The 27,650-nt window shown below is 49.7% G+C and overlaps 1 protein-coding gene across 6 annotated transcripts in view; it reads left to right on the forward strand.

The window, feature by feature from the left end:
* STK40 (serine/threonine kinase 40) overlaps window positions 1–23,787 on the forward strand; it is a 42,065-nt gene extending 18,278 nt beyond the window's left edge. For all 6 annotated transcript variants that reach the window (XM_050932119.1, XM_050932123.1, XM_050932117.1 and 3 more), the window contains 10 exons: window positions 99–218; window positions 1,908–1,993; window positions 2,550–2,693; window positions 4,312–4,539; window positions 5,720–5,772; window positions 11,834–11,949; window positions 15,749–15,893; window positions 16,302–16,421; window positions 19,445–19,529; window positions 20,840–23,787. In XM_050932119.1, coding sequence (XP_050788076.1) covers window positions 99–218; window positions 1,908–1,993; window positions 2,550–2,693; window positions 4,312–4,539; window positions 5,720–5,772; window positions 11,834–11,949; window positions 15,749–15,893; window positions 16,302–16,421; window positions 19,445–19,529; window positions 20,840–21,058 — 1,316 coding nt within the window. In that variant the 3' untranslated portion in view covers window positions 21,059–23,787. The remainder of the gene's footprint in view (window positions 1–98; window positions 219–1,907; window positions 1,994–2,549; window positions 2,694–4,311; window positions 4,540–5,719; window positions 5,773–11,833; window positions 11,950–15,748; window positions 15,894–16,301; window positions 16,422–19,444; window positions 19,530–20,839) is intronic.
* Window positions 23,788–27,650: the final 3,863 nt, after the last annotated feature.

Below are 27,650 nucleotides of genomic sequence, written 5' to 3' on the forward strand. Positions count from 1 at the left end.
GTGCATCATCAAGTAAAAGTTTCCAGCACAAGATAGGATTTAGTATAAGGAGAAGAGCTTTGTTACTCACTGAAGTGTGATCTTCCTTGTCTTTCAAGAGCTGAGGATGAAGCGGCGAGCATCAGACAGAGGAACTGGGGAAACATCCGCTAAGGCAAAGGCTCTTTGTACAGGGATTTCTGGAAGTAATGTCAAGAGAGCAGGCCCTTTCATCCTAGGTAAGCAGAAGAGGTTTTCTTCATCCCCTCTGCTGTATGAGGTAGAATGTTAATGGTTGCAAAGCTTAAGGAGAACAGATTCAATAAAGTGAGTCAAAGCAGAATTGTAATCTAGGTTTTTGTGCCTAGCAAAATTCGCTTCATCTGATGTTGACTTTAGCACAGCACAGACTCGCCCCTGCGGCGCCTCCTGTTGGTTGTCCTTGGGAATGAGCTCTTTGACCCAGGAGCGCCCTCTGCAGGCAGGTGATCTGCTTGCTGTTGGCCCTTGTGTCCCTCCCTGGACCCTAGTGCCCTTCTGAGTGGGGTGCTGTCCCCTGGCAGTACCCCACCAATCTGGGTCTCCCCTCCCTGGGGGAACCCCCAACTCACTATCCCCACTTTGCTTCAGTTTTGGCTACTGCCCAGTCTCCATCTAGCCCCCATTCACTGGGGCAGACTGCAGTATCGGCCACTTATCACAGGCAAAGGGGTTTGGACCTGCTGCCTTTGCCTGCCCCCTGCAGCCCCCAGTAGCTCTTGGCCTTATGCTAGGCCACAGCCTGGGGCTTTCCAGGCAGGAACTCTCCAGCTCCTCTGCCTTTTCCCAGCCCTGCTCCACTCAAGTGCCCTGTCTCTAGCTCCCTGCAGCCAAGCCCATCTCCCTCTACAAACAGAAACTGTCTGGGCTCCTGGCTCACTGCTTCTTATCGGGGCCAGCTAGGCCTGATTGGGACCTGGCCACAGCTGAGCCTGCTTTCTCCCAATCAGCCCAGGCTTCTTGCCCCAGCCACAGCTCTCTCCTGGGCTGTTTTAAGTCACGAAGGGCAGGAGCAGGTAACCACCCTGCTACATTAACAAAGCAGCAATCCTTGGAGCTCCTGTAACTGGAAAATTTAAGGCTGTTTGTCCTGCTAAACATGTATTACAGGCATAGCCATTAGGGGCACAACTGTGACCCCTGCTTTTATTGATTTATATTAAATTGTATCCAAAGGCAAACTCTCTTCTTGAGGGTGGTGTGTAAGGAGTCCTGGGGTGTATGTTCAACCCCACTTCACTTTGAATATGCTGTTAAATGAGCACACACAGTTTATTGAAGTAACACAATGGTTGTTCTCTCCTTGGTGTGTGTCCTGTTGGTACTTGCTCGCGCTCGCTCTCTCTCTCTCTCGCTCTTGGCTGTCACTTGCATAACATAGTTTTTAGAGTTATTTTGCATAACCCCAAGATCCCTGTGAAGTCCATTGTATATAAAATGTATCAGATCATCTGTTATTAAAAATGGACTAGTTAAGATGGGGAATCAACACTGGGGGTTATTCTGGTGCCTTCCCTTAGGAGTGGCAGCTAGATTCAGAGGTTCAAGAGTTCCTTACCACAGCTGCTGGTAGCAAATGTAAAAGCTATATGGTTTAGGCATGCAGAAATCTATATTTCTGTAAGGGACAGCTGGACACTGTGTAGTGTTTGCCAAAGGTCTCTTCTGTGAACAAATGGACCATTGTCCAAGGAGGTTCAGAATCCAGCATCCTTTATTGTTTTCTTAAGAGTACAATCTGTGAGAAGAAACTGACAGTTTCATGCCCTGCTGAAAAAGGAACTTGATTTAGACTTATGCAAACTGTATGACAGCTGAATATTGACATAACATTGAATTAGTCATAGCTTCTTAAAGGAAAACAAATCTGTTCTGCTTTGTGTTGGTAGGTCCACGTTTAGGTAACTCCCCAGTGCCAAGTATTGTTCAGTGTTTGGCAAGAAAGGATGGGACAGATGACTTCTATCAACTAAAGGTAAGCAAAACGCCTGGGGTGTGGATTCTCTGAGACTTTTTAACCCTTGCTCCATCAGAGAAACTGCCTGAATCCAGGGAGAGTGCAGCAGTCTAAAGCCTTGTATACAAGCCTTGTAAAACTTCCTGCTAGCCGTTCACCTCCACTTGCAGCAGCACTGGTGCCAGTGTTAGCTCTCAAGCAAAGCCTCAGCTGCTGCTGCTCTGAGCAGGGTTAAACAGCTGTGCTTAACACACCAGTGGCTTTCAGGAGCTCTGTGCACTGCTGCCTCTAAGGGAACTGAGCTGTTGTACTGGCAACAAAGGGGGAAAGGCTCAGGGGTGCTTGCAAAGGGCAATGTGTGTTTCCTGTGAGCTCATCACATTCATGCGCTCTCATTCTGCACATATGTTAGTTCAGACACTGTGTGGCAAGTACATAAATCAAGCTCTGGTGTAATTCCATTCAGCTGTTAAATGCACGTGTGAATGTGTAAACTGTACAGCTGTAGCTAAATATTTGGGGAGACTTTGGTTTTTCCTAAAAGAATAAGGCTTTTTTTTCTCATTTCCCAAAGATCCTTACTTTGGAGGAAAGGGGTGACACAGGAATAGAAACCCAGGAGGAGCGACAGGGCAAGATGCTGCTGCACACAGAGTACTCTCTCCTTTCCCTTCTGCACAATCAGGATGGAGTGGTTCACCATCATGGGCTCTTTCAGGTACCGCCAGCCACCTCATAGGCTCTCTGAGGACACTAGCAACTGCATTGGGCCTGAACTACTACTCTGTGCAATGCGCCACTCACACGGACCGTCTCATGCATAGAGAATTATCAGCCTGCAAGTCGTGATTAGGGCTAACTTTGTCATGGATATTTTTAGTAAAAGTCACGGACAGGTCATGGGCAATAATGAAAAATTCACGGCAGCATCTGATCTGTCCTTGACTTATACTAAAATTACCCATGACAGAATGGGTAGCCTGGGCAGCTGTGGGAGGTGAAGACTGGGAGCTCCAGAGTCAACTTCTGCTGGAGGCTTAAGGCTGCAGAGGGCTCCCCCTGCCTCCCACAGCAGCCAGGAGCTCTGGGGATCCTCCCTGCTGCCTGCCGCAGCTGTGAGCTGCCACATTCCCACCTGCCACCCGCAGCAGCCAGAAGCTATGGGGGTCCCTCAGCTGTGGCCAGGAGCAGTGGGGATTCCCTCTGCTACCTGGTCCCCCTGCCGCCAGCGGGGAGCAGCAGGGGTCCCTCTTGCTGGCTGGAAGCAGCGGGTCCCCTGTCTGCCATGGTGGCCAGGAGCAGCGGTGGGGAGGCAGGGGAGCCTGCAGCTCCCACATGGCACTGGCGGAAGTCTTTGGAAATCACAGATTCTGGGACTCCATGACACAATCGCAGCCTTAGCCATGATTAATCAGTGCCTCTTAAAGCAAGCAAATGTATTGCAGAGGCAGCTCATGTTAAATACTGATGAAATAAGACTTGTGATGTGAGATATAATAGATTATAGAACAGGACATGGGTCTTGATATGTCCACTTGTGAGCCTTCCTGTTCTGCTTACCACTGAGAAGTAGCCTAAAGCAAGTACATGAAACAGTCTGAAGAGGCTCTTCTGATACAGCTATAGTAATAGTACCTGGAATTTGGATCCCACTCCAGGAAAATGGAATTGCTCCATGTTCCTGGCTTCATATTTGTGCTAATTAGCAAAGCGCCTTTTTCGAATGTAATCTATGCTTTGCAGTTTCAGTAGTTGGTCTGTTGTTGAATTGGGAGAAGCAGACAAGTTTCCAAGATGCTGCTTCAACATGTTAAAATAAATTTGTAAATGTGCTAATTAGCAATTAAATATCTGTAAGTGAACCAATTGCAGGGCTGTTAACACCTCTGAAATAAGTCATTTATTGAGTCTGTGACAGGTTGGCTGATAAGAGGTGTTAGCAGTGATGCAGGTGATTGTTCACTTGCTGCCTAAATGTTTGTCAACAGCCTGTTTCAACTGAGGCTCTGTCTATGCTGTAACAAACCAGAGGGCTCAGCTACAGTCCCGTGTCTGGTTTCTGAGCATGCTGGTGTTTGATGTAGGTTTTGGTTGTGTCGAGTACCCATGCTAATTGCACTGCTCAGGCCAGAAAATGCGGACTAAGCCCTATAGTTGCTAATCTTAAATCAAACAAGTGTGTCCCGGGTGATCTCTTATCTGTGCTTTGCTTATTGCGTTATTGTAACTATCTAAAAGGCCATCTTATTCTGTAATGCTCTGTTCCTAAGTAATACATATGTGCAAACTAGACCATTTATTTAAACTCCATTCCTTGCCTCCGTCTGCCACTACAGGATCGAACTTGTGAAATCATAGAAGATCTGGAAACCAACAGAATGGTCAGGAAGATGAGGAAGCGCATTTGCCTTGTTTTAGACTGTCTCTGTGCTCACGATTTCAGTGACAAGACAGCAGATTTAATCAACCTGCAGCATTACGTCATTAAAGAGAAGAGACTCAGCGAACGGGAGACTGTTGTTATATTCTACGATGTGGTACGAGTGGTGGAAGCATTACACAAGGTACAGTCTCCATGTAGCCTGTGCACGTGTCTTGGGGGAGTTTCATCCCAAATTAACATCCTGGACTTCATAAAAGCAACTGAGGGATTACAAAGGATGGATGTCTCAGCTCTTTTCCAATAACACAGTCCTTTTCAAACATTAAGCTCTATGCAAGCCTTGGTATTCTGAGCCATACTAGAGCATCACCTCTCTCCCCCGCTGTTTATTGATGGCACAACAGTTGCTGGCTGAGGAGAGAAGGCAGTTGCATTAGATGTAAATCAAGTGAACAGCAAAACTATTAACCTCAACAAAAAGAAACTTTCTGGGTCTGAGGCTAATCAAATCCAGGAACCACTCCAAAGCATTTCCCATGGAAGCAATATAAATCATAAGTAAGATTAAAAATTTATTCTGAGATAAAAACCCTATGCTGCTAGTTTGAGATCAATGAACTGGAAATTACTGTGCTATAAAAATAGATTCCACTGAGGTTTCTGACTTGTTAGGCTGTTAAAAGTGACATCCGGCCTCCCTTAGCAGACGCACATTCAGAAGAATTTCTCCGTCAAAAGGGGCATTGCTGGGATGGGGCAGCCTGCGGCTCAGACCCAGCAGCTTCAGTCGGATGTGCCATGCAGCAGACCTGAGTTAGCAGGATTCTTACACTGTGGTTTTGAACCCGGACAACAAGAATGAAGCAGACAGAGTAGTGCAAGTGCACTGGATTCACCCTCAGTGACAAATTAACACTTTGAATTTCATGGGGATATCACCAAGCTCATTAGATAAAGGGCCCTCGATATCTGTGTTAGGGTTATATTATTTGGGTATAGCCAGCCGCCTTTACAGCTGTTTACCCCCAGAATCAACTGAAAAATACCAGACTCGGCCTCAGCAATGTTTGCAGACACTTATGTTGCTATTTTGAATGTAGGCTGATCCGGCTATATCTCTACATTGTAGGCTTTACCTTCCCAGAGCTGCTCATGTGATGGGATTGTATATCACACTAACAAATTCAACAGGCTAAGACTGTGAGCATTTGCCTCTGCATCATCCTCCGACTAGAAGAATATTAGTCTCTAAAATAGAATTAGTGCTTTGTATCCTCTGAGTGTTGGGACCAGAACTGAAATTCTAAGGATGCTTGTGTTCATATGATATCATCTGATCTAATATGGAATCTGTCTTACAGAAAAATATTGTGCACAGAGACTTGAAACTAGGAAACATGGTGCTAAACAAAAGGTAAGTCCTTCCGAGGGCTTCTTTTTGCGTCTATTTTATGGTGCTTCCTTAAGGGATTTCCTTTCTAGCAGACATCTCCTTCATGGGTTACAGAGGGTGCAGATCTTTAAGTTCACACATGGCTGCTATTCCAGAGATGGTGAGGGGAAAGGAGCAGTTTAATCTTTTGTCTGTTGTCCCCTCCCCTGCCAAAATTCTGTTCGTAGCGGTCCCCTAAAAGTGAGCAGAGCCCAACCAATCTCAGTTCTCCCCCCACAATGTACGTCTACTGCCCACACCAAGCTTGTTACCCTGTGGTCTAGACGTCAGGCATGCAGACTCTTGGGTTCTGGTCTCAGCTCTGCTACTAAGCAGTTCCTCGGTGTGCTCACCTATATAATGTGGATGACACCAATTGGCAATGTTGAGATTTAATATTTGTCACATGCTTTGAGATTGGCAGATGAAAGTCCCTGTGTAAGAACTGAGCATTAATCCTGTGCCTGGATCCTGCTTGTGGCAGGTGCTCAGAGCCTGGGAATTGTAATGATGATAGGCAAACTGCAGTTTTTACCCTTCCTGGTCTGTTCAAGTACATTTCCTCTCAGGTCTTGAGCTGTTCCATCGCCAGATGGAATCACACTATTCTCCTTCTCTCAGACCAGATTGAATTTCATATCCTAATTCTAGATGGATTTGAGCCTGAAATTTCCATTCTTAGCTGTTACATAAGAGGCTGCTAATACACATGGCAAAGTTATTGCAGATTAGTTTATCAGTTTCTAATGTTAATCCCTTCTACACTGCACAATTTGAGCAAAGCTTAACTGACTGCTAAATTCAAATGGGTAATCAGCCTCTAGCACCAATTCTGAGGCTTCTGGAGCAAAGTCTATGAAAATCTCATTCTTACTGCCAAACAATTAAGGGTTATTTTCAAGCTTTATAGAAGGCAGGATAAAACCTTTGAATAATCTATGGCCAGTGATAAGACCAAGTCAGACTAGATGATCATAATGTCTCTTCTGGCCTTAAACTCTACAAATCTATGAAGGAAAAAGTATATAGCAAGGAGAACATAAGTGTGCGGGTGGTGGCCGTGGCCCGTGCTAGACAGGAGGCCAGACTATCACATCAGTCTTCTGGCCTTAAGCTCTGACTCTAAACAGCTTCCTTTCTGCAGGCTGGAGAGTGGGTAGGGTCTGGATTGGGAAATGGATCTTATCTTGGTAGGACGTTGAAGAGAGAAGGGAACAGATGCTGGCTTTACCTGTAAGCTAGTTGTCTGTCTCTGGGGTTTTACAAGTAAAGACAAAATGCAAGTAAGCATTGAAAAGATATGATGGTTTGGCAAGTCTAAAGTGCCTGGGTTTTTGTGGGGTTGGGATGTGTGGATGCTAAAGTGTACCTCTCCTGGGATCAAACTAGCTTTATAATACCCACTCGTAATTATAGTTTAGTGCGGGTCTAGGCTACAGTAGGCTATAAAAAGCACTGCATTAGTGCAAGATCTCCCTTAAAGAGCAGTTATAATCTGTAGTCAGTTTTACATTTACTTTGCAGGTTTTCATTGTGTGACTTACAGGGGAAAAAATTTGCTGTTTACAGATCAGATGATGTTTTGGTAACCGCTGATACCAAATTCTGCCTCGGTCTGAAAATCCAACTTTATTGCCTCTTACCTCATCACTAGTAACAAAGATTCTATAGGTGGGATTTATCTGACTGTTCGGGTACACAAGGCAGAATAGAACCTTATTGGTTCTGCAGGGCTAATGGGAGTAAAAGAGTGGTCAGTACAGTGCAATCAGATCCCAAGATGTGTAGAGAGCTAGACATGTTGTTAAGCTGTAAATTGGTCCCATATTTACATGGTCACACTTCTCACTAGCACCACTCTCTATATTCGGGACAGGAGCCTTCTGAGTGGTCCTTTTTAAAATCTGTGTTCAGCCAGTTCTGCACCGGCTATGCTGACCCTTCTGTCTCTCCCCAAGTTGTCTGGTGTCAAATACCTGTTTGCGCTTTCTCATTTTTCCTGCAGGATGGGTGCTCCTAGCCTGTTACCTTGTGACAGAACCTGCTTTCATTCTGTTGTCTTGCTGACTCCCTTTTCAGCTTCAATTGTACTTTCCTGCTGCTTCTTTCACAACTGGTTTGAAGTTGCTTAAACTCTGGGACCTGATTCTGCCCTCAGTTGCACCTGAGATGCCCCACTGAAGACAGGTGGGATTGGGTGGGTGTAGAGAAGGCAGAAAGGGACCCTTGTTTTTGCGGAAATGAGCCAGAAGTTAATTACTTCTGATAACTTATTTCAGTTAGGCTTTCAATTTCTCTTCCACTGGCCAAACAGCAGAATTTTCTATCTTAGAGCCATTGTGCCTGAAATATCCGAGCATCCAGGTACATTCCCCTTCTCTGGGGAAAGTGAACTCTCCTGTTCCAGGGAGGTTGGCACAGCTTCTCTTCTTTTTTATGGGTGAGAGGTGCAACCCAAGTTCCTAGAAAAGAAACAGAGCATCAGCCAGAAGGCTCGTAACTGAAGTGTGACTCATTCAAACCAAATGGCACTGATGCAAATCTCCGTTTATTTCTCTCTCCCAGTCCTGTTGAAATGGGATTCACTGCCTTGAGGGAATAAAGCCATCATTTCTCTGCAGATAAATTGTAAGAGCTGGTCACCAGTGACTCTGTAACCCAAGTAAAGCTTAAAGTCTGCCCAAAAAAAGTGGAGAATCTTTTGAGTTAATCTTGTTTTCTGACACTCCTTCAAAGCTGGACTTTAATTGAGTAACCAGTGGCTCAGTTCTGAATGCTGCAGTCCTACAGTATTATCTAACACAGCTTGCTGCTTTATCCCGACGTACAGTCGGCCTTGTTGGTCTTTCTTTTTGTGCCAAAAATCTTGTCTTGTCTTAACGAGACAAACTTAGCTGGTAAGTATCAGAGGGGTAGCCGTGTTAGTCTGGATCTGTAAAAGCAGCAAAGAATCCTGTGGCACCTTATAGACTAACAGATGTTTTGGAGCATGAGCTTTCGTGGGTGAATACTGGTAACTTCTCAAGCCTTTTAAACATAGTGAAAATCAAGTTTGCACTTTGAGAAGTGTGTGTCTTGCTCATTAGGCTCAGAGAAGTTGTATATCTCATTCTGTGTAGCAAACCCTAGGATTTCCCTTTGTGCATCAGTGTAGGCTATTCCTATCAAAACAGAAATTGACTTGGAGAAACATTCATGTTCTTTCCACTCTTAGTCTCTCATCATTTTTAGCCATGCATGTCCTCCCAGAACATGAGCTCCGTTACTTAAAATACCTCGTTGAATGTTGAACTAATCAGTGTTTAAAATTCACGTTTAAAGTAAAATGACCATCTAAGTTCCCATTTTACTAAGCTGGCGTGAATTTCATAGTAATTTTTAGAGTTCAAGATTTTAGTGACAATGTTTTAAAATAGCTTAATCCCAGTCACAGCTTTCACCAGAATTGGCAAGATGCCAGGGGAACGTGTTTCCACTTGATTCAGATTACACGACTGTTTCTATTGTTACCTCGTTGCAGCACCGTCATGCAGTAGTTCATCTGCATAGTCTATATCATGGTCAGCCTACGAGCTGTGGCGCATCTCAGATGCTCACTTGTATCCAGACTTGTCAGGGAAATGGGCACTTATTGATTATCACTTCTGCACGTGCTTCCATTAGCTTTGTGAAGTACTGTGGTAGAGTAATCTTGTGTTGCCTTGCTACTGTGTTGTCCCTGTCTTGCCTCCAATGTCCACGTGTGGAATGTTCTTAGAGCTTCATATGTGTGTGGCCAGCCATGGCTCCTGCATCACACCTTGGAGTTACTTTCCAGAAGTGTAGAGAATTAATGTCTTATCCAGCTTCAGATTTCTAAAGCTTTGGTTTGGGGTGGAAATAGTGGTCGTATTCTCAGTAGTTGGTGTTGGGGCTGTGGGGGCCTGGGCAGTCAGTGTGTTGCTGCACTGCTGATTATTAGAGGGAAGCTCTATATCAAGCAGTTTCAGGAATGACACATGCTGCACTTGCACATTTCTTCTACTGTTGTACCTTGAGCTCAAGGCCAAGAGTGCACATTTCTTAACCATCTCTCCCTGCAGCTGATCTGATTCATTGGATGGTGATTTGGGGCTGTCTGGTTTTCTTGTTGGTTGATGTGATCAGAGAGAAGCTGTGGGGATCTAAAGTCTTATGCTCAACTCCCCCTATACCAGCCTTCTGCTCCCACGCAGAATCTCTAGACACATGCTGGCTGTGTGTACAATCCTACTTAGCCCCCAATTCCTATTTGAAGACAAACAGAGAAGTCTTTACCTACCCCAGCTGAAGGCTGTGGTTCCCCTGCAAGAGTTGGTGGCTTTCAGTGCAAGGAGCAGCTTTCCTTGTATTGTGTTTAACGATCACAGCTGCAGGATAAGCTTTCTGTTTAACTCCTTTGGTTGCTGAAAGAGGCAAACTGAGACTTCCCTAGCGCTCCTTGCTCCAAACATCACATGCCAGCGGGAGGCACCAAACTGCGCGCATGCATCCCTTACTAGCGAGAAGGGAAAGGCATCTGAAGTGACACCAAGATGCCTGGGTATAAAGAACTGTTTTAGCAAATATATGCTAGGTTTACTCTTGTCTGAAATAACGAGTTTTATGGCTAGAATGCCATTAACTGGAGAGAGAAACTCACTGGATCTTCTACAGCGAGTCGTTGAAAAGGGGCAAGGAGGTCAGCTTTCGAGTAGCTTGCTGTGCAGAGGGTCAGTGATTTGGGCTGATCAGAAATGTTATTTCAGTGCCAGACAAGCCTGTTGGAAAAACTCACGTTTTCTCTGTTGGCTGCAGTGGTGGAGTTGCCTGACGGTCGCTTTATAAAATCCAAACCACAGACATCATGTTCCTAGGCTAATGAAAATACTGCAGCCGTTGTCACCAGGGAAACCGATCCCAGCATGAAAACCTCTGGCTAGCTCAGGCCACCTTCAGAGTAACCAGTGCAGCAGCTTGAGTCTACATTTGCAAATCAGATCAGATTTCAGTGCCTAAAGAAAGCCAAGCAACTCTGAACATCTTCGTGTCTGTTAATCTAAACACTGAGCCTTTTACGTCGCTAGCAAAGCTTGGATCTGCCATCCTTCCACAGCGCGTCTCTTGGCATTCCACTCTTAATCTCTTGACAACAGTCTAATGGAAGTCTCTTGAACATCAGTCTTGTTTCTTAAATAAAAATAATGGGGAAACTCCATTGCCAGCTCACACTTGATTTTGTTTGATTCTTCTAATATTTCATGGATAATTTTGACTGACTTAATCCACACCTGCCAGCAGTACATTAGAAATATCTTCCCAGGGCATCATAATGTCATCTTCTAGACAGTGGCTTTGGCCTCCATCCTATGGGTTTTATGTTGAGATTTTTAGATTGTTCAAGTGACTGTTGAAAGTAACAGGGAGGTAATTAATTTCATAATGAGCTCAACTCTGAAAGAATTTCTTAAATCAGATCAGGAAATCCTGTAGAAACAAGAGTATTTTGGTGTGAAAACTGTGTATATCTAAAGTTCTTATCCTCTTTACCTAGAAACAGTTATCTGTAAAGAAACCCCTAGTTATTGATTAACCATTGTCTGCACACTGGGTACTTTCATGTAAAAAGTATCTGTGAAAGCCTGGTTGTGTGCTGTGAAACACTGCTGCAGTGGAGTACTTGTTTGGAGATGGGTCTGTGTAAAGATTGGGGGGGGGAAAGAGGGTCAACTTCTCAAATGAAAAAACTGCCATTTCTTACTGCTCCCAAGAGGTGGTAGAGATTTGAAAGCCTAACACAGAGGTCCAGCTGGGCACTTTTGCCCCTTGCAGACACAATGCCAAGTCCTATTTTAGCATATTTAGAATGCCTCTCCCTCAGAATGGGCTGGTTTATAACGACAGCTGCCAGTGTAAAGCTGGTGGTTTATTGGCTTCCTGCAAAGAAGTGCAGTTGTTTCTGCCTTTGTGTTAATTCCCTTGGTTCACACTGTCTGGCTTCTGACCTGGCTCTCCTTGCTCACTAATGCCTTGTAATCCTCCCCAGGACTCACCGAATAACCATAACAAACTTCTGTCTTGGAAAGCACCTAGTGAGCGAAGACGACCTGCTGAAGGATCAGCGAGGAAGCCCCGCCTACATCAGCCCAGACGTTCTCAGTGGTAGGCGATTCCCTTCCTTCCTCAGCGGGAGTTCACAGCCCCTGCGCATGTGGCCAGCTTTGTTTAATTTGTATGCTGCTCTTGTTACTGGACGAGAACTCTGTCTAGTCTTGTTCCCAGATGTAACATGCTTCTAAGATCCTCTTACCGCCTGATATTAGAACTAGTCTGTTTTCCAGCCAGGCGGGGAGGGGAAGGGAAGAGTGTTTGTAATTCTTGGATTAAGCTACACCAGAACAATGCTCTCTGACTCTGAAATCAGCATGTCCACACATGGAGTTGGTCAAGAATCCTCACAGATTCCATGTGTAGACAAGCTCTTGGGCTCTGTCTTAATTCTGTCCCACGGGGGATCTGTGCAGCTTAGTTGGGTGATGGGTGCACGTTTTAGACAAGAACCAGGGCTCAGTCAGTGCTGACACCTCAGCAGTGTAGCACTTGCCCCATGCTGTACTGTCTGATGTTACACGGCTCCTTTTTGCTTAGTCTCTGGGTGCTGCCCTGGTGGAAATTAAAGATCTCATAGGCACTTTGTGCTGAATAACGGGCACTGCCAACGTCCCAGCCTCTGACTCTGCAATAGCAAAGTAGTAGATGGTGGTTGCTTTTGACTAGGCAGTGACTGCACTAGTCACTGTGGCTTTAAAGCGTTGAGGGTATCTGGCGCATAGCAGGATGTCAAGTTGGAATCCCAAGTCTGTGCTACTACAGCTGAGCTGTTTGTTTCTGGAGAGAACGGGGCTCGGTGAGCCGTGATGTTCAGTGTTGCTTCTGAAAGGCTTCGGAGTCACCCCTGGCTGGTTCAGGACCTGGCCCACACTGGTGTTTGACAACTACCCTGAGAGCGCTTGACTTCTCTGTTTTGGCTTCTGACTTTTTCTGCTAGGAGACCACCTTTGGTCTGTGGACTCTGTTGGACCCCTCTCAAAATATCAGTAAAAATGACTTTATGTTCCAGGAGGCAGCAAAACCTGCAGAGACAGGCTCGTCTCTCTCTCACCATGGTCTGTTCTGCCTATCAGCAGGCACCTCTTAGTCCTGCCCGGAAGGCTCGGGTCTCTTCTCCCTGGCTCCATCCTGCCTGGGTGGGGGCAGAGACAGATCAGTGACAGCCGTGAGGTAGTTCACCCTGGAGTGTGCTTCTCATGGGTGCCTCACTGCACGTGTCCAGACCATGACCCTGAGATACAGCAGGCTTCTGAAAATCTCAGGGGCATTTGATCTGCTTCCTTCCAGGGTCTCTTTGAAGGCCTTGTCATTATCTTATGCTACATCTAACATCTATAGCATTGTAGCAGGCCAGCATGTGAGAAGCAAGCTCTTCGTTGTTTGGTCAGCTATAATCCAGGGGCATCATTTGCCATGGAGCTTGGCACTAGAATGTAGTGACTAGCTGCAGCAATGCCTGGCTGCTTCTTGACTCGGGGGAGGGTTAAAGGGAGGAGAGGGTAGGAAGGTGGGCAGGATTTTTAATTTTGTTATCTTATCCTCTCCCCTCAGTGCCTGGTACCGAGGAACCAAGCGAGCCTCTGGAAGGCAAAGCCCCATAGGTCCATATTACCCAGTATCTGTCCTAAGCCAGCAAACACCCATGGCCTTTATGCAGAGAGAATCTCAGGCCAGAACCTGCTGAGAGCTCTGCAGGCCTGTAAGCATGCCAGAGCCGCAGGTCTCTTCTGCTTCTCGAGGTATTGTGAGCTCCTGTGGCCAAATGGGTGGGATGAGTTAAGTAAATTTCAGGGCAGGTAAACTGAGGCAGCTGCTCAGGTTGGAACTCCCTGCTGCTATCTCCAGCCCTCCTGCTTTGATGAGGCTTCTCCTCACTCTTCAGTGGAGTTCTGCAGTAATCTGGCCTGGGACCAGGCCCTGCCTGACCTTGTCACTCACTCATGGCTGCGTAGTGCTACTGGGAGCATTTCTTTGCTCTTCTAAAATCTCCCTTGTTGCCAGATTTGGGGATGACACATCTGTGGGCCCAGCCCTGCAAAGTTCTGGGCATCCTCCAGTCACATTGACTTTCCTGGAGGAGAGGATGTCAAGGGCCTTGCAGGATAGGGCCTTGTGTATTGGGACAGCCCATAGCTGCAGCACTGATGGGAGACCTTCCCAGGCAAAAGCGCTCTGTGGTTCTGGGATGCATCCCTCTGGCATGAGCACCTTCCGAGCCAGTCCCGTGAAAGGGAAGAGTCTGTGTGGAACCCTTCCGTGCCCAGGCTCTACACACCCAGGAGACTCAGGCTGGACCCTCAGTAAGAATGCCGCTTGGGAACGACTCAGTCTGTGGCCCGAGTATCCTCTGAACCTGACAGCAGACAAGACCCAAGGCCATCAGATTTTTCCTTCCAAACTAGATGTTCATTTAGTTTCTACGAGACTGTTCTTGGTGTGGTGGAGCCTCCTTCTGTCTACATGTCTAATATTCCGGGGCGAGGGGGAGCTAAAGAAGCAAGGATGATTACTCCTCGTTTTAGGGCTCTCGAAGGAGCTGTCTCCTGCTAAGAGATGGGCTGAATTTCATGGCTGACAAAGTGTCACTCCAGAAGTCAGCAAGCAAGGAGGAGGGTGAGGTGCCTCTTGAGCTGCACAAAGCAAAGAATAATTAGTACCGATACCAAATACTGCAGCGGTGACTCACTGGTGACTCAGAGGAAGTCGTTCCCTTAATCCTGTGCTGTGGTACAGCAACAGGAGCTTAATGTTCAACCCTCCTGCAAATTCTTATGTGCATGACTGATGAGGTGACTGACTGCAGGGATTCTAAAGCAGCAATTCCCTCTAGTGGATTCCAGAGTGCCATGGGGGCTGTCGTGGAGGGTTCCCAGGATGCTGAGGCATGGGCAAGAGGTTCTCTGAGCTGTGCCTCTTAATGTCAGACTTCAGCAACCATCTATTTCAGATCTCACCTAAGGGCTGAGTCATGTCAGCTCAGCTGGGTGCATCTGAGACGTGTGAGCAGCTTGGGAGTCTGCACCTCCACATGAATGGTGATGTGTCCTATACAGCCAGGCGATAGGGGCTGTATTGTAGTAGCTTTCAGATTGAGGCTGACCTGGGGTAGATGTTTTTCCAGTCCTCCTCATGCTTCTCATTGCAGGGATCTGCAATCAGTCTTCTGTCGTTTCACTCTTGCCAACAATGAAATTCCTCTGAACCTTGTGAACCTGAGTTGGAGTAATACACACCCAGGAGTACTTTGCCCAATACTTAGAACACCTGGTGTGGTGGAGAGTGATCATCAGTGCATGGCAGTGGGGTTGGAGAACAAAAGAAATGCCCCCAGGGCATCCCCAGTGTGGATGTAGAGGAGACAGGACTTCAGAGGAACCCCAGATGGGTTCAAGATACTCATTGTCTCTCCTTCTGGACAAGGGAAGGGCTGCGTGAGCACTACCAGAATATGAACCTGCAGCTTCAGAGAGCAGGACAGACCACATCCCAAGCCCCTGTGAAGTGCTGCATGGTGTCAGGCCATGAGAACTCGCAAATGTAATGAATCTCAAGGTCTTGTGGTAAATAACTTTTCCCCTCAGACAGGGGACGGCTTCAGCTAGAGAATAGCTTGACTTCTTACCCATCAATGTGCGTCCCGCGGAGAGGAGTTCGCATGCACTGTCTTAATGGAGACTCCTTTGAAAGGTGGCTGGCTAGCTTAGGATCTAAAGGCTTATAATCATGCTGATCTAATGCCGAAAGAAGAACTTGCTTGGGAGACAGTTCCTGGGCTGCGTGCTGTGCCATACTGATGAGAGACTGAGGTCGCAGCATCGCGTGACCTGCTTTTGTCCCTTCCTCTCTCCAGGTCGGCCGTATCGTGGGAAACCCAGCGATATGTGGGCGCTGGGTGTGGTGCTCTTCACCATGCTGTACGGCCAGTTTCCCTTCTATGACAGCATACCTCAGGAGCTCTTCCGCAAAATCAAGGCTGCCGAGTACACCATCCCTGAGTGAGTGACCCAGCCCCCGGCGCTCCCAGCCCTTAGTGCATGCGTAGCGGTGGCTGTGGGAGTTCCAGTTAGCGAAAGGCGCTGGGTGCACGTGTCCCAGCATACAGTGGCCTACAAGGATGCAGGAGCTGTGCTCTGGCACCTTGTTCTAAGTGTGAGCAAGGCCCTAGCAGTGCTGCCCCCAGCTTGAACAAGCAAACATGAAAATAAAACCAAAGGAAATCAAGCCCAGTGGTTAATTTTGAGCTCTAGTGAATCAGAGCAAAGCCCTTGCGCTGCATGTGCTGCCCTGCTCTCCTGTCCCCTGCCCCACACCAGGCCCCGGCTGTTCCTCCCATGTTCAGCAATCTCTGGGCTATATAACTGTCACAGCCTTTGTCTTGCTCTGACGGCATGTTTCTCTGGCAGAGATGGGCGGGTTTCTGAAAACACTGTGTGTTTGATCCGAAAACTTCTGGTGTTGGATCCACAGCAGCGTCTCACGGCCTCCGAAGTACTGGAATCCCTCAGCTCCATCATAGCATCGTGGTGAGTGCCTCCAGCTTCAGGAGGATAGGGGGGTTGTGCCTCCTGGGGGGTCGGGTGCACCTCGCTGGTGCCTCCTGGGGGGTCGGGTGCACCTCGCTGGTGCCTCCTGGGGGGTCGGGTGCACCTCGCTTGTGCATCAGGAATATGTTGCTCTTGAGACTTTGGCAGCCCACGGCTTGTAACCAGCAACATGAAGTCCAGCTCGGTAACACCAGGCATGAGCCCTGGAAAGGGGCACAGAGTAGATGTTTCTGTTCTAAATTTGAGCGTTTAATTGTGGGGCGGGGGGACAGGGATGGATAAATCTGACTCCAGAACTGTGCACGTACTGAGCAAGAGGAAGCTCCTCTCTCAGCCCCTGGCCAAGGGCCCATTCCAGCAACAGTTCCCTGTTCCCTCCCCCCACAGTCCATCTGAATTATCCCAGGTGACTCCCCAGCTGTGCAGTGCAGTCTGTTGCAGAATGCCCCCAAGCCTGGAGCTAGAGTGGGCACCCAGTGGGTCAGCAGCAGACCCAGCGATTTTTGGAGCATGGGCTATTTTCATTTCTGCCAAAACAAAGTGGTAAGATTGCTACATCCTGCTTAGAGCACTGGCAAAAAGCAAGAGTGTGAAGTAGGTCTTCCGTGGCTGTGGTGTGCGAGGCACCTCCAGAGACTCGTGCACTAGAGATGCCTGGTTAGCTGGAGCTCCAGTGAGCACACAGGTGCTGCGTGGCAGGTGGGATGGACCCTGTCCGTGTGTTTCGTGACTCTGGTGTGTCTGTGCCATAAGCAGCAAAGAGCCCTGTGGCACCTTATAGACTAACAGATGTTTTGGAGCATGAGCTTTCGTGGGTGACTACCCACTTCGTCGGATGCATGTAGTGGAAATTTTCAGGGGCAGGTATATGTATGCAGGCAAGCTAGAGATAATGAGGTAGTTCAGTCAGGGAGGATGAGGCCCTGTTCTAGCAGTTGAGGTGTGAAAACCAAGGGAGGAGAAACTGGTTTTGTAGTTGGCAAGCCATTCACAGTCTTTGTTTAATCCTGAGCTGATGGTGTCAAATTTGCAGATGAATGGAAGCTCAGCAGTTTCTCCTTGAAGTCTGGTCCTGAAGCTTTTTTGCTGCAGGATGGCCACCTTAAGGTCTGCTATAGTGTGGCCTGGGAGGCTGAAGTTTTCTCCTACAGGTTTTTGTATATTGCCATTCCTAATGTCTGATTTGTGTCCATGTATCCTTTTCCGTAGAGACTGTCCAGTTTGGCCGATGTACATAGCAGAGGGGCATTGCTGGTATATGATGGTGTATATTACATTGGTGGACGTGCAGATGTGCAGTTACTGGTGAGAATGTTTCAGGTTGGCAGGTTGTCTGTGGGCAAGGACTGGCTTGCCACCCAAGGCCGGTGAAAGTGTGGGATCATTGTCCAGGATGGGTTGTAGATCTCTGATGGTGCGTTGGAGGGGTTTTAGCTGGGGACTGTATATGATGGCCAGTGGAGTCCTGTTGGTTTTCTTTCTTGGGTTTGTCTTGATGACAATATATATCTCCAGATCAGTGGCACCGCTATGGGCACCCACATGGCCCCACATTATGCCAATATTTTTTGGCTGACCTGGAACAAAGCTTCCTCAGCTCTCGTCCACTCACGCCCCTTCTCTACCTACGCTGCATTGATGACATCTTCATCATCTGGACCCATGGGAAGGAGACTCTGGAAAAATTCCACCACGATTTCAACAGCTTCCACCCCACCATCAACCTCAGCCTGGACCAATCTACACGGGAGGTCTACTTCCTAGACACCCACGGTGCAAATAAGTGATGGTCACATTAGCACCACCCTATACCGAAAACCTACCGACCGCTATGCCTACCTTCATGCCTCCAGCTTCCATCCTGGGCACACCACATGATCCATTGTCTACAGCCAAGCACTGAGGTACAACCACATCTGCTCTAACCCCTCAGACAGAGACCAACACCTACAAAATCTCCTCCAAGCATTCTCAAAGCTACAATACCCACACGAGGAAATAAGGAAACGGAGCCAGACGTGTACCAGAAGCCTCCTACTGCAAGACAAACCCAAGAAAGAAAACAACAGGACTCCACTGGCCATCACATACAGTCCCCAGCTAAAACCTCTCCAACGCATCATCAGAGACCTACAACCCATCCTGGACAATGATCCCACACTTTCACAGGCCTTGGGTGGCAGGCCAGTCCTCGCCCACAGACAACCTGCCAACCTGAAACACATTCTCACCAGTAACTGCACAACGCACCATAGTAACTCTAGCTCAGGAACCAATTCATGCAACAAACCTCGATGCCAACTCTGCCCACATATCTACACCAGCGACACCATCACAGGACCTAACCAGATCAGCCACACCATCACCAGTTCATTCACCTGCACGTCCACCAATGTAATATACGCCATCATATACCAGCAATGCCCCTCTACTATGTACATCAGCCAAACTGGACAGTCTCTACAGAAAAGGATAAATGGACACAAATCAGATATTAGGAATGGCAATATACAAAAACCTGTAGGAGAACACTTCAACCTCCCTGGCCACACTATAGCAGACCTTAAGGTAGCCATCCTGCAGCAAAAAAAACTTCAGGACCCGACTTCAAAGAGAAACTGCTGAGCTTCAGTTCATCTGCAAATTTGACACCATCAGCTCAGGATTAAACAAAGACTGTGAATGGCTTGCCAACTACAAAACCAGTTTCTCTTCCCTTGGTTTTCACACCTCAACTGCTAGAACAGGGCCTCATCCTCTTTGATTGAACTAACCTTATTATCTCTAGCTTGCTTGCATATATATACCTGCCCCTGGAAATTTCCACTACATGCATCTGACGAAGTGTGTATTCACCCATGAAAGCTCATGCTCCAAAACGTCTGTTAGTCTATAAGGTGCCACAGGATTCTTTGCTGCTTTTACAGATCCAGGCTGACACGGCTACCCCTCTGATACTCTGTGCCATAAGTCGCTAATACACTGTGCTCTCCACACCCCAGGCAATCCATGTCCTCACTGAGTGGCCCTTTGCAAGTGGTGCCTGATATTGATGACCAGGTGGCTAACCCAGAAGCCCCCCCAGAGGTAAGAATGCACGGTGGTGGTGAGCTTATTTCACACGGGGCTAAGATATCGGGAGGCTTTGGTTGTGGTGGGCAGATAACCAGCTGTCCTGCCGAGTGGGTGCACATGAGAATTTGTCCCTGCTCTGACAGCCAGCTCCTTTCCCCCAGGCCTCAGCACACTTCCTTCAGTTGCCTTTCTCCTCAACTTCCACTTTCTCTGGTCCCTTCACTTCCCTTGTGTCTCTTTGTCAGGAGGACCCTTGCCCTCCACAGCACGTCCCTAGACAGGGAGGGAAGTGCTGCTGGAATCACAGTGCAGGAGGTGGCGTGAGCTCTCAGGTCTCCATCGGTAACAGTGACTCTGGGTCGGGATAGTCAGTCGGTGGAGTGTGGGCCAAATCTGGACGGCCAGATGCTTTTGAACAGACCGTGAATTTTTTTATTTACTTATTCTCATTACTTTCTCTGGAGTTGGGACCTTGACTATACCTTGACCAAGAAATTTGGATCCTGGCAACAAATAGACTCCCCCTGCTCTACAGAATAGCTGTCTGCCTTCCAACAGGGCGATGGCAGCGGAGCTATGCAGAGGAAGCAGCTGGCAGCCCCAGCTAGCTCAGTTCACACGTACTATGTTGGTCTCTTTAGCTTTTCTGTTTAACAATTGGGCTTGAATTTGTCATATACAAATAAGCTCCCCAGAGTTGCCACTTCGCTGCGGGGAGAACCAGGAAGTGGTAGCGGCACTACCGCTGCACATCTCGCGTATTCGGTAGTGAATAAACATCCTGTTCTCTTGGCCAGTGCATTTGTGTGGGAAGTGATGGCTGGTGACCTTGCTGTGCCAGGCCCCCCTTAGCGCCTGCGTAGTGCTCCACGCCAAGCAGCCTCGGGGGCTGCATTCCTAGCTGTGGGGAAACTGGCTGCCACTTGGCCCACTCACCTCATGGTCGATGAAGTGTAGTTGGCAGCTCTAGGGTGAGATGCCACCCTTTGCCCATTCTGAGTGGGCAGGGGCGTCTTTGTTGTCCAAGGGACAGCTCATGATTGCCCCATTCCTACTTTTCCCTGGTGGTGAGTGCATGGGAACCCTACACGTCTGTGTTAGTAGACAGGATGCCCAGAGGCCTGCGTGCTTTGGTTAGGTGAACTCTTTCGCTGCTTTTCAGTAGCTTAGGACTATCTGACATGGGTATTGGCACTCACAGCGCTTTTATGTGCCTTTGCCAAGGCTAATGAGTTCTTGGCTGTTGGGCCTCAGGGGCTAACAGCAGCTTTGCCATGGGACTGGCACTCCCACAGCTTTGACTCACTTTGTGTTGTCTGCAGGCGAAGGTGACTGAAGAGTGCTCACAGTACGAGTTTGAGAACTACATGAGACAGCAGCTGCTCCTGGCTGAGGAGAAGAACACGCTGCACGAGGCCAAGAGCTTCCTGCAGAAGCGGCAGTTTGGGAACATCCCGCCCGTGCGGCGCCTGGGGCATGATGCCCAGCCCATGAACCCTTTGGATGCTGCCATCCTGGCCCAGCGATATCTTCGGAAATAGCGTCCCACAGATCCAACACACAAGCATCATCCTGCAGTCTGCCTTTCACATTGCTACTACAGCTCGACAGCAATACCCGTGCCCTGTGATAGAGATTAATGTAGCAGCTCCTTCAAGCTCTGTTAAGGGACACGCCTCATGCTCGCTCTGTTGGAGGGAGAAGACTTTTGAAAAAGATAGTTTTGGAAGCAGCGAACTCTTGGCATCTTTTGGAGTCTCCGATTTTTAAATCCAAGACTGGATGACTAATCTGCTTTTAATCATGACTTTTTAATCTACCTCTGTCTTTTTACCTGTGCTGTTCTCTGGCTCGAGCAAAGCCTCTGGGAAGGGAGAAGGTTACTAAGGGTGAAATTGATTGACTGGCACAAGTGCTGTGGCTGTGTGCAGTATGGAGAGTTGGCTGGTAGCATTTACTCCATATGGTTTGAATAAGCTTAATTTTATCTGGGTTTCATGAAAGTAACAATTTCCTGAACCCTCTCACCCCTCATCTGCATGAAACCTTTGTTCTATTTTTAACACAACACCTGGGTTGGGTATAGTTTGTCTAATCCTGGCTGGTGTCTGGTATCTCAGTAACAACACTTTGGGCCTTTAATAAGTGATACGAATATTAACATCCTGGCTAAGAAACGAAGCCTGTTTCCTGAGCAGTGGAACCAGGGTGAGATGCCAATGACCCTTTCAGGCCAGCATTACAAATGTCTATAAAGTCTTTCCAGGCTTATTCAGAGGTTTTGCAGAACCCCATTTAGCCCATCTTGGCCCTGACTCCCCTCTCACCTTTCATGGATTCTTTTAGCTTCTCGAGAATATATGATTTGTTCTGTTTTTCAGTAGCTTATCAAGGTGCAGTAAATTTGCATTAATTCTGTTAGCATTTTCACCGTTCGTTGTGGCACACAGATAATGAGTTATAATGTGAAAAAGTTCCCCAGAATCATCTGTGTAGAATTAGAGGGAGGGGTTGGCTAAAGCCTCTACTGTATGTGCTCTCTAGTTTATCTTGCCATCCCAGTCCTGACATGCAAATCTGGTGCTGTTCCTCTGGGCTGGCCACTGGGCGTTAGCATGGACAGGGACACCCCAGCTTCCACCACCAAATGCCATTAAATAAGCATTGGGCTGTGTTGAGAACAGGATAGATCATTTCTGAGCCTCATTTTGTGAACTGGATGCCGGTCTTGCCAGAGAACTGTTCTCACCAGAGAGATCCCATGGCCTACGCCGCCCAATCCAGCCGTCTGATTAACCCAGAAGCCAGTTTTGCTTTTCAAATGCGGTCTTTCCCCTAGTCCTGACCACATACTGTTCCCGGCCGTAACTTGGAGCCCCACAGCACTCTCACAAATGAGCTTTAATGTAATGGTCTCTCTCTCAGTTGTGGTAACCAAAGAAACCACCAGATTTCAGTGGAGCTGTGAGAAAGCAGTAGTGTGGGTAGCTGGCAGCTGGCTGGGCAGGTTGAGGAAGTGCTGGAATAACAGATGTGAGAAGCTGGCAATCCCTGGACCTGGGAATGGAGATGGGAATTGTGCTGGCCACAGGCTGGGCTCAGAGTTGCCAAATCAAAAATACTTCTCACTAGATACAGGGGTTTGTGCTGAGACGTAGCAATATCAGCCAAGTACCTGGAACAGGTGCTCGCTGGCTGAGCCCCCGTGTCACTGGGTATCCAGTAGAACTGCTGAGGGGTCGCAGCCTGTGCAGTCACCAGTACCTGCTATTTCATTCCCCTGTTATGTTAGTGAGCACAAGCGTGGACTGAGTAGTGGGATTTATTTGTAGCTTGTCGCCGTCTCTTGCCTGAAGGCTGGAGATGTCTTAGCCTGTTCCCAGTTGTATTTAAAGCTGCAGCCCTCTCAGTGGATTCTGCCTGTTGATGCACTCAGGGGCTGAACTGAAATTCCATGGCAGGAATGTTAATTGTAAGCTTTGGGCATTATGTTCTGCCTCCAAACTCCCTGAAGCAGGTTCACCGTATGCAGGAAGTTAGACTTATGAACACTAACAGGGACTAAAACAGCCTCGCCAAGCTTGCCGGGATGAGCCAGTAGCTTGAAGTCGTATTAGTCTCTTATTTATTTAGTTCAAAGATGCTACAAATGGGTGTGGCACCACTACCCCTCAGTGCTGTCAGCGTGAGAGCTGGCGTGCGGAGCCCCTTGCCATTGGCTGCTCGAGAATGCCAGCCAGCCACCACGGAACAGCTCGGCCAGGCAGGCCTCCCTGCGCCATGCAGGAAGGGCTTTGAGACCTCGGGGGCAATAGCCTGACAGCCCATTCTTGCCAGTTCCTCTTCCCCTTCACAGTTCTCACAGCAGGCCGGAGGCAGGAGCGCTGTGTGGATTGTCGCACCTCCAGCCCCCCCTTCGCCCCCAGCCATCCCCTTGGTCTAGCTCGCTACTTGTTCATGTTGTGTTTTTTCCCCCAAAGTTGAAGCAATATTCTGGGGACTCTGCAAAGTTGTCTAATACTGAGTATTCCTGCAAATGGCCGATCACCAGTGAATGGTCACAGGTTTATATTAAAGAAACTGGAAAAAGATGGCAGGGGAGGGTTTGAGAGCTGCTGGGTTTGGTTTCAGTAGATTAGACATATGACATGCTGTAGACAAGGATCCTATTGTAAAAAATGGAAAAAAAATTTGTATAAAGACATATTTTTGTACTACATCAAAACTCTTCCTGCATGTCAGCAATAAAATTTCATAATGTAGAACTGGCGTCGTGTGGCCCAGCGTCGTGTGTGTCTGTGTCTGTGTGTCCGGGGGGGGAAGGGGGTGACAGCTTGACCCTACGCCGAGTAGCCTGAGTGGGAAAGAATGGTGACTCTGCTCAGCCTCCCAAGGAGCGGGGGAGGTGAGAATCCCTAACCCCTCCCTCCTCTTCCTGCTGGGGCTAGTGGGGTCTCTTGTTCCTGCTTTGGGCTTCTGCCTGAGGGACAGCCCCGAGCCAGGGTCGGGCTTGCAGTGCGTGGGGTGATGCACTAGAGGGCACTCAAAGCCTGGCGTTACTCACATCTGGACTGAGTTCACCCAGCTGTGGGGAGGGCGAATCCCCTGGGGGGTGAGTCTGGGCCAGGTGCATGCAGCCAGGCCTGGAGTGTCCTTGGGCAGACACAGCTCCTGCCAACACTGGCCAGTCAGCAGTCGTGTCTGAAGTCTTGCTCCTGCTGTGCTGCTCTGCTGGGGAGCCCACACCCTTGCTTGGCCTGGGTCTAGCCCCTAGCGAGCTGGGAAAGCAGCAAGAAGTGTTAACCCCCAAAGCAGGCAAAGGGGATGGGGTGAAGAGACACGTGTGGACAGAGGAGGGAAGCATTGCAGGCCTATGCAGGGGAGTTGGGGACAGATGCTTTCCATTCCCGGGCACTGCCCCCTTCACTGGAGGTTCAGCAGGAGGGATCTGCCAGCCCCCCCAGGCAGCAGCATGTGGGGCCTGCTAATGCCCTGGTGCTGGGGAGATCTCAGGACAGGTGGCGCTTCTGTCCGAGGCCCCACTCCCAAGGGGACAATTCAGCCCAGGATGGCTGCCATGTGAGGAGCCCATGGGGCCAGCTGGCAAGGGCCATGGAATGTGACCCAGCCTGGAGGGCTGCCCTGCCTCTTTCCTGTCGCTGCAGAGGGTGATTCCTGGATGCTGTGGTGGGTTGGGCATTTCCTAATGCACAGCTCTTGCTAGCCTGACTGGCTCCCTGCTTTGGGGGCTGCTTTGCCAGGGGTCGTGGTGCTGCAGCACTGCTTGTTGCAGGTGTTTCCTGTTCGGAGCTACATCCCTGCTCTGGGGGTAGCATTACCTGGGGTGGAGGCCATGGGACTCGCCCTGTGCATTGGCCTCCAGGGGACACTGGGGGTTACATGCTGACTGGAACCACGCTCTGCAGCAAGGGAAGGGATGTGTCATCCCTGACTGCTGGGTCAAACCTTGCACCCCCACCCCATCTGGTCTGGGCTTCCCCTCCCCTTGTTAGAGAAAACCACCAGGGCACCAGGCTCATATGGCCATGTGCTTTTCCCTGCAATAGCAGAGGGAGACAGAGAGGAGCCCCCGCAACCTGAGAACAAGCGGGGTCTGGGAACACATAGGCCCCAGGGCTGGCGGCTGGCTGTGTCCCAGGGAGTTTGAGGCTGCTCTTCCAGCCAGTTCAAGGGCTTTTCAGGCTGCCTGTTACCTGCCCTGCTGTGGAAATGTGTGGCTGGCTGGTTCAGTACAAGTGCGAGAGCAGGGGCTGAGCGCTAGAAGGCAGCTGTGGGCTGAGTTCAGGGCTGGGCCAGGCATTTGAACATGTGCATTTAATAAACACCAAAAATCCCCAGCATGGAGAACTCCAAGCTGAACTTTGCAGGAGGCCCTGACTATGGAACAAACAGAGCAATGTGACCCCAAGTCTGTCCCTGCTCCTCCCCAATGCTCCCCTCAGAGCCCACCCTAGTACCCTTCACCCCAAATCCTAGCCCCTTCATCCACCTCAAACTGGGTCTCTGGGCCTTGGAGGGGACCATGGTGCTGGTTTCAGGAGGTCCACCCCACCCAGCTGCCCTGAGGGGAGCTGTCCCAGCTGGCAACTCCCAGTGCCTGGTGCATGATGGGATGGAAGAAAGGGCCTGGGGATGCCACAAGGGTTAAGGGCCCCATGTTCCCCTGGAAGCAAGCTCCCCTGGCCCTCTGCCCCTCCCCACACACTCCTGCAGTTATTGGGGTCAGGCCGTGTGGTGCTGGGATGGGGGGGTGCACACAGCCCTGCCCCTCACAGCGGTGGTGGCATACAAAGACCCCATTGCTGGATGGCTAGCAGAGCCAGACCGCCCCCCAAGCTGGACACCGGGCCAGGCCCCCTTGGTGCCTAGATTTCAAGCTGCTCCCAGGAGCCGCCGCCTACTTATTCTCTGTGTCATGGTCCCGCATAGAGGCCTGTCACGGAGTTCCTGGGTGATGCTCTGCAACTGGTCCTCCCGCAAAGCCTGCCAGGACTTTGGGGAGCCTCCTGTCCCTTGGAGCACTCAGCATATGCCCCTCCATGTGCTTCCCACAGCGAGCCTGCCCTGGCGGGGGCCATAGAACCCAGAGGGTCCTGCACCCCCCACTTTGCAGTCAGACGTGACTCTCAGCCAGCCAGTAAAACAGAGGTTTATTTAGATGACAGGAGCACAGTCCAAAACGGGTCTTGCCGGTACAGACAACAGGACCCTCGACCCTCTGTAGTTAGGTCCATCTGGGGGCCCCAGGGAGGCCATAACTCCTTTAGGAAGCCCAAGCCCCATCGGGGCACCCCTCTCCTTTTCCAAGCCAGCTCCAGCTGAAACTCCCCCAGCCTTTGAGTCCTTTGTTCAGCGTCCTGAGGTGTCCACTGGCCTCCAACCCCTCTCCTGGGTTCTCAGGTTACATGCTCAGGTATCCTCCCTTCCCCAAGGCAGGCCCAGGCCGTCCCAACTCCCCTGCAACCGTCCCAGGTCAATACTCCCCACTCAGCATTCACATAACACAGCCAGAACATTCCCACTTCCTCACAAGGCCTCAGCTGAGAGCAAGGCCCTGGCCTGCTGGGTGCTGCACAGACCAGGCAAAGGGGGCAGAATCAGCCTCACCCCTCCAAGGTCTTGGCTCTAGCAGGGAGATGGGGTGGGTGCGCTGTGCCAGACCCCTGCCCCCATGTGCTCTGATGCCACTCCCCTCTCTGAGGGCCACGGGGATACACAGGACTCCCTGGGTGGCCAGATGCAGGCTTGTCTGCATTGGTGTCCTGCTCGCCTGAGGTCTGGTCGTGCTGTTCCTTGCTGGTCTTCTCTGCATGCCAGTGAGTGGAGGGGCTGATGCTCTCAGAAATGCTAGCAGAGCTGTTGGTGCTGACTCCCCCGGAACATGAGGGTTTCCTGTGACGAGCCGATTCTCTGTACAGAACTAAGGGGGCTGGAGCCCAGAGGTTCCCCAGCAGATCCAGGTGGGCAGCAGGAGGGACGGAGACTGTTTTAAAGGGTGGCTGGTTCTCTGAGCAAGGGGCCAGCCCATGGCCACATGGCAGGAGGACGAGCTGAAGGAGGGAGCTGCAGGAAGGGCTGCCCTGTATATGGACGCTGACCAGCCCTGGGACTCGAAGGAGGGGTGAGCTCAGCTTCGGGAGGGGGCGTTCAGCCCTCATTTGCCCAAGCTCTGTGCCTCGCTGTGCCATCGAAGAGTAAAGTGTCTGGCTAGGAGATCCCTTTGCTGCACCCGTTCTCCAGTTAACCCTTTCAGGGGAGCAAGAACATGCCGCGTGACCCCGGGCAGGTGGCCTGGAGGGGGAAAGGAGGACGTGTCTAAGTGGCTGGGGCCCCGGCTCCAGGGTCCAGATGGTCAAACTTCCCACGCTCCCCCCGCACTCGCCTGCCCCACCCTCCCACACATCCTGGAAGGCGACAGATGCTGCAGCCTTCCTTGTCCAGGGTTAGAGGCTGGAGCTGAGCCGAGGCCCCGGAGCCGAGCTGTGGCCAGTGTGCAGAGAAGGGCGGAGGCCAGTGACCCCCACGCCTTGGCTCAGGCCCAGTGACGGTGGACTAGTGCAGCTGCTGTCCCAGCCAGCAGTGCCAGGCCAGCTCCTGCCTCGCTCGCCCTCT

This window comes from Gopherus flavomarginatus, chromosome 22 (genome assembly GCF_025201925.1).
Source record: "Gopherus flavomarginatus isolate rGopFla2 chromosome 22, rGopFla2.mat.asm, whole genome shotgun sequence".
Taxonomy (NCBI): domain Eukaryota; kingdom Metazoa; phylum Chordata; order Testudines; family Testudinidae; genus Gopherus; species Gopherus flavomarginatus.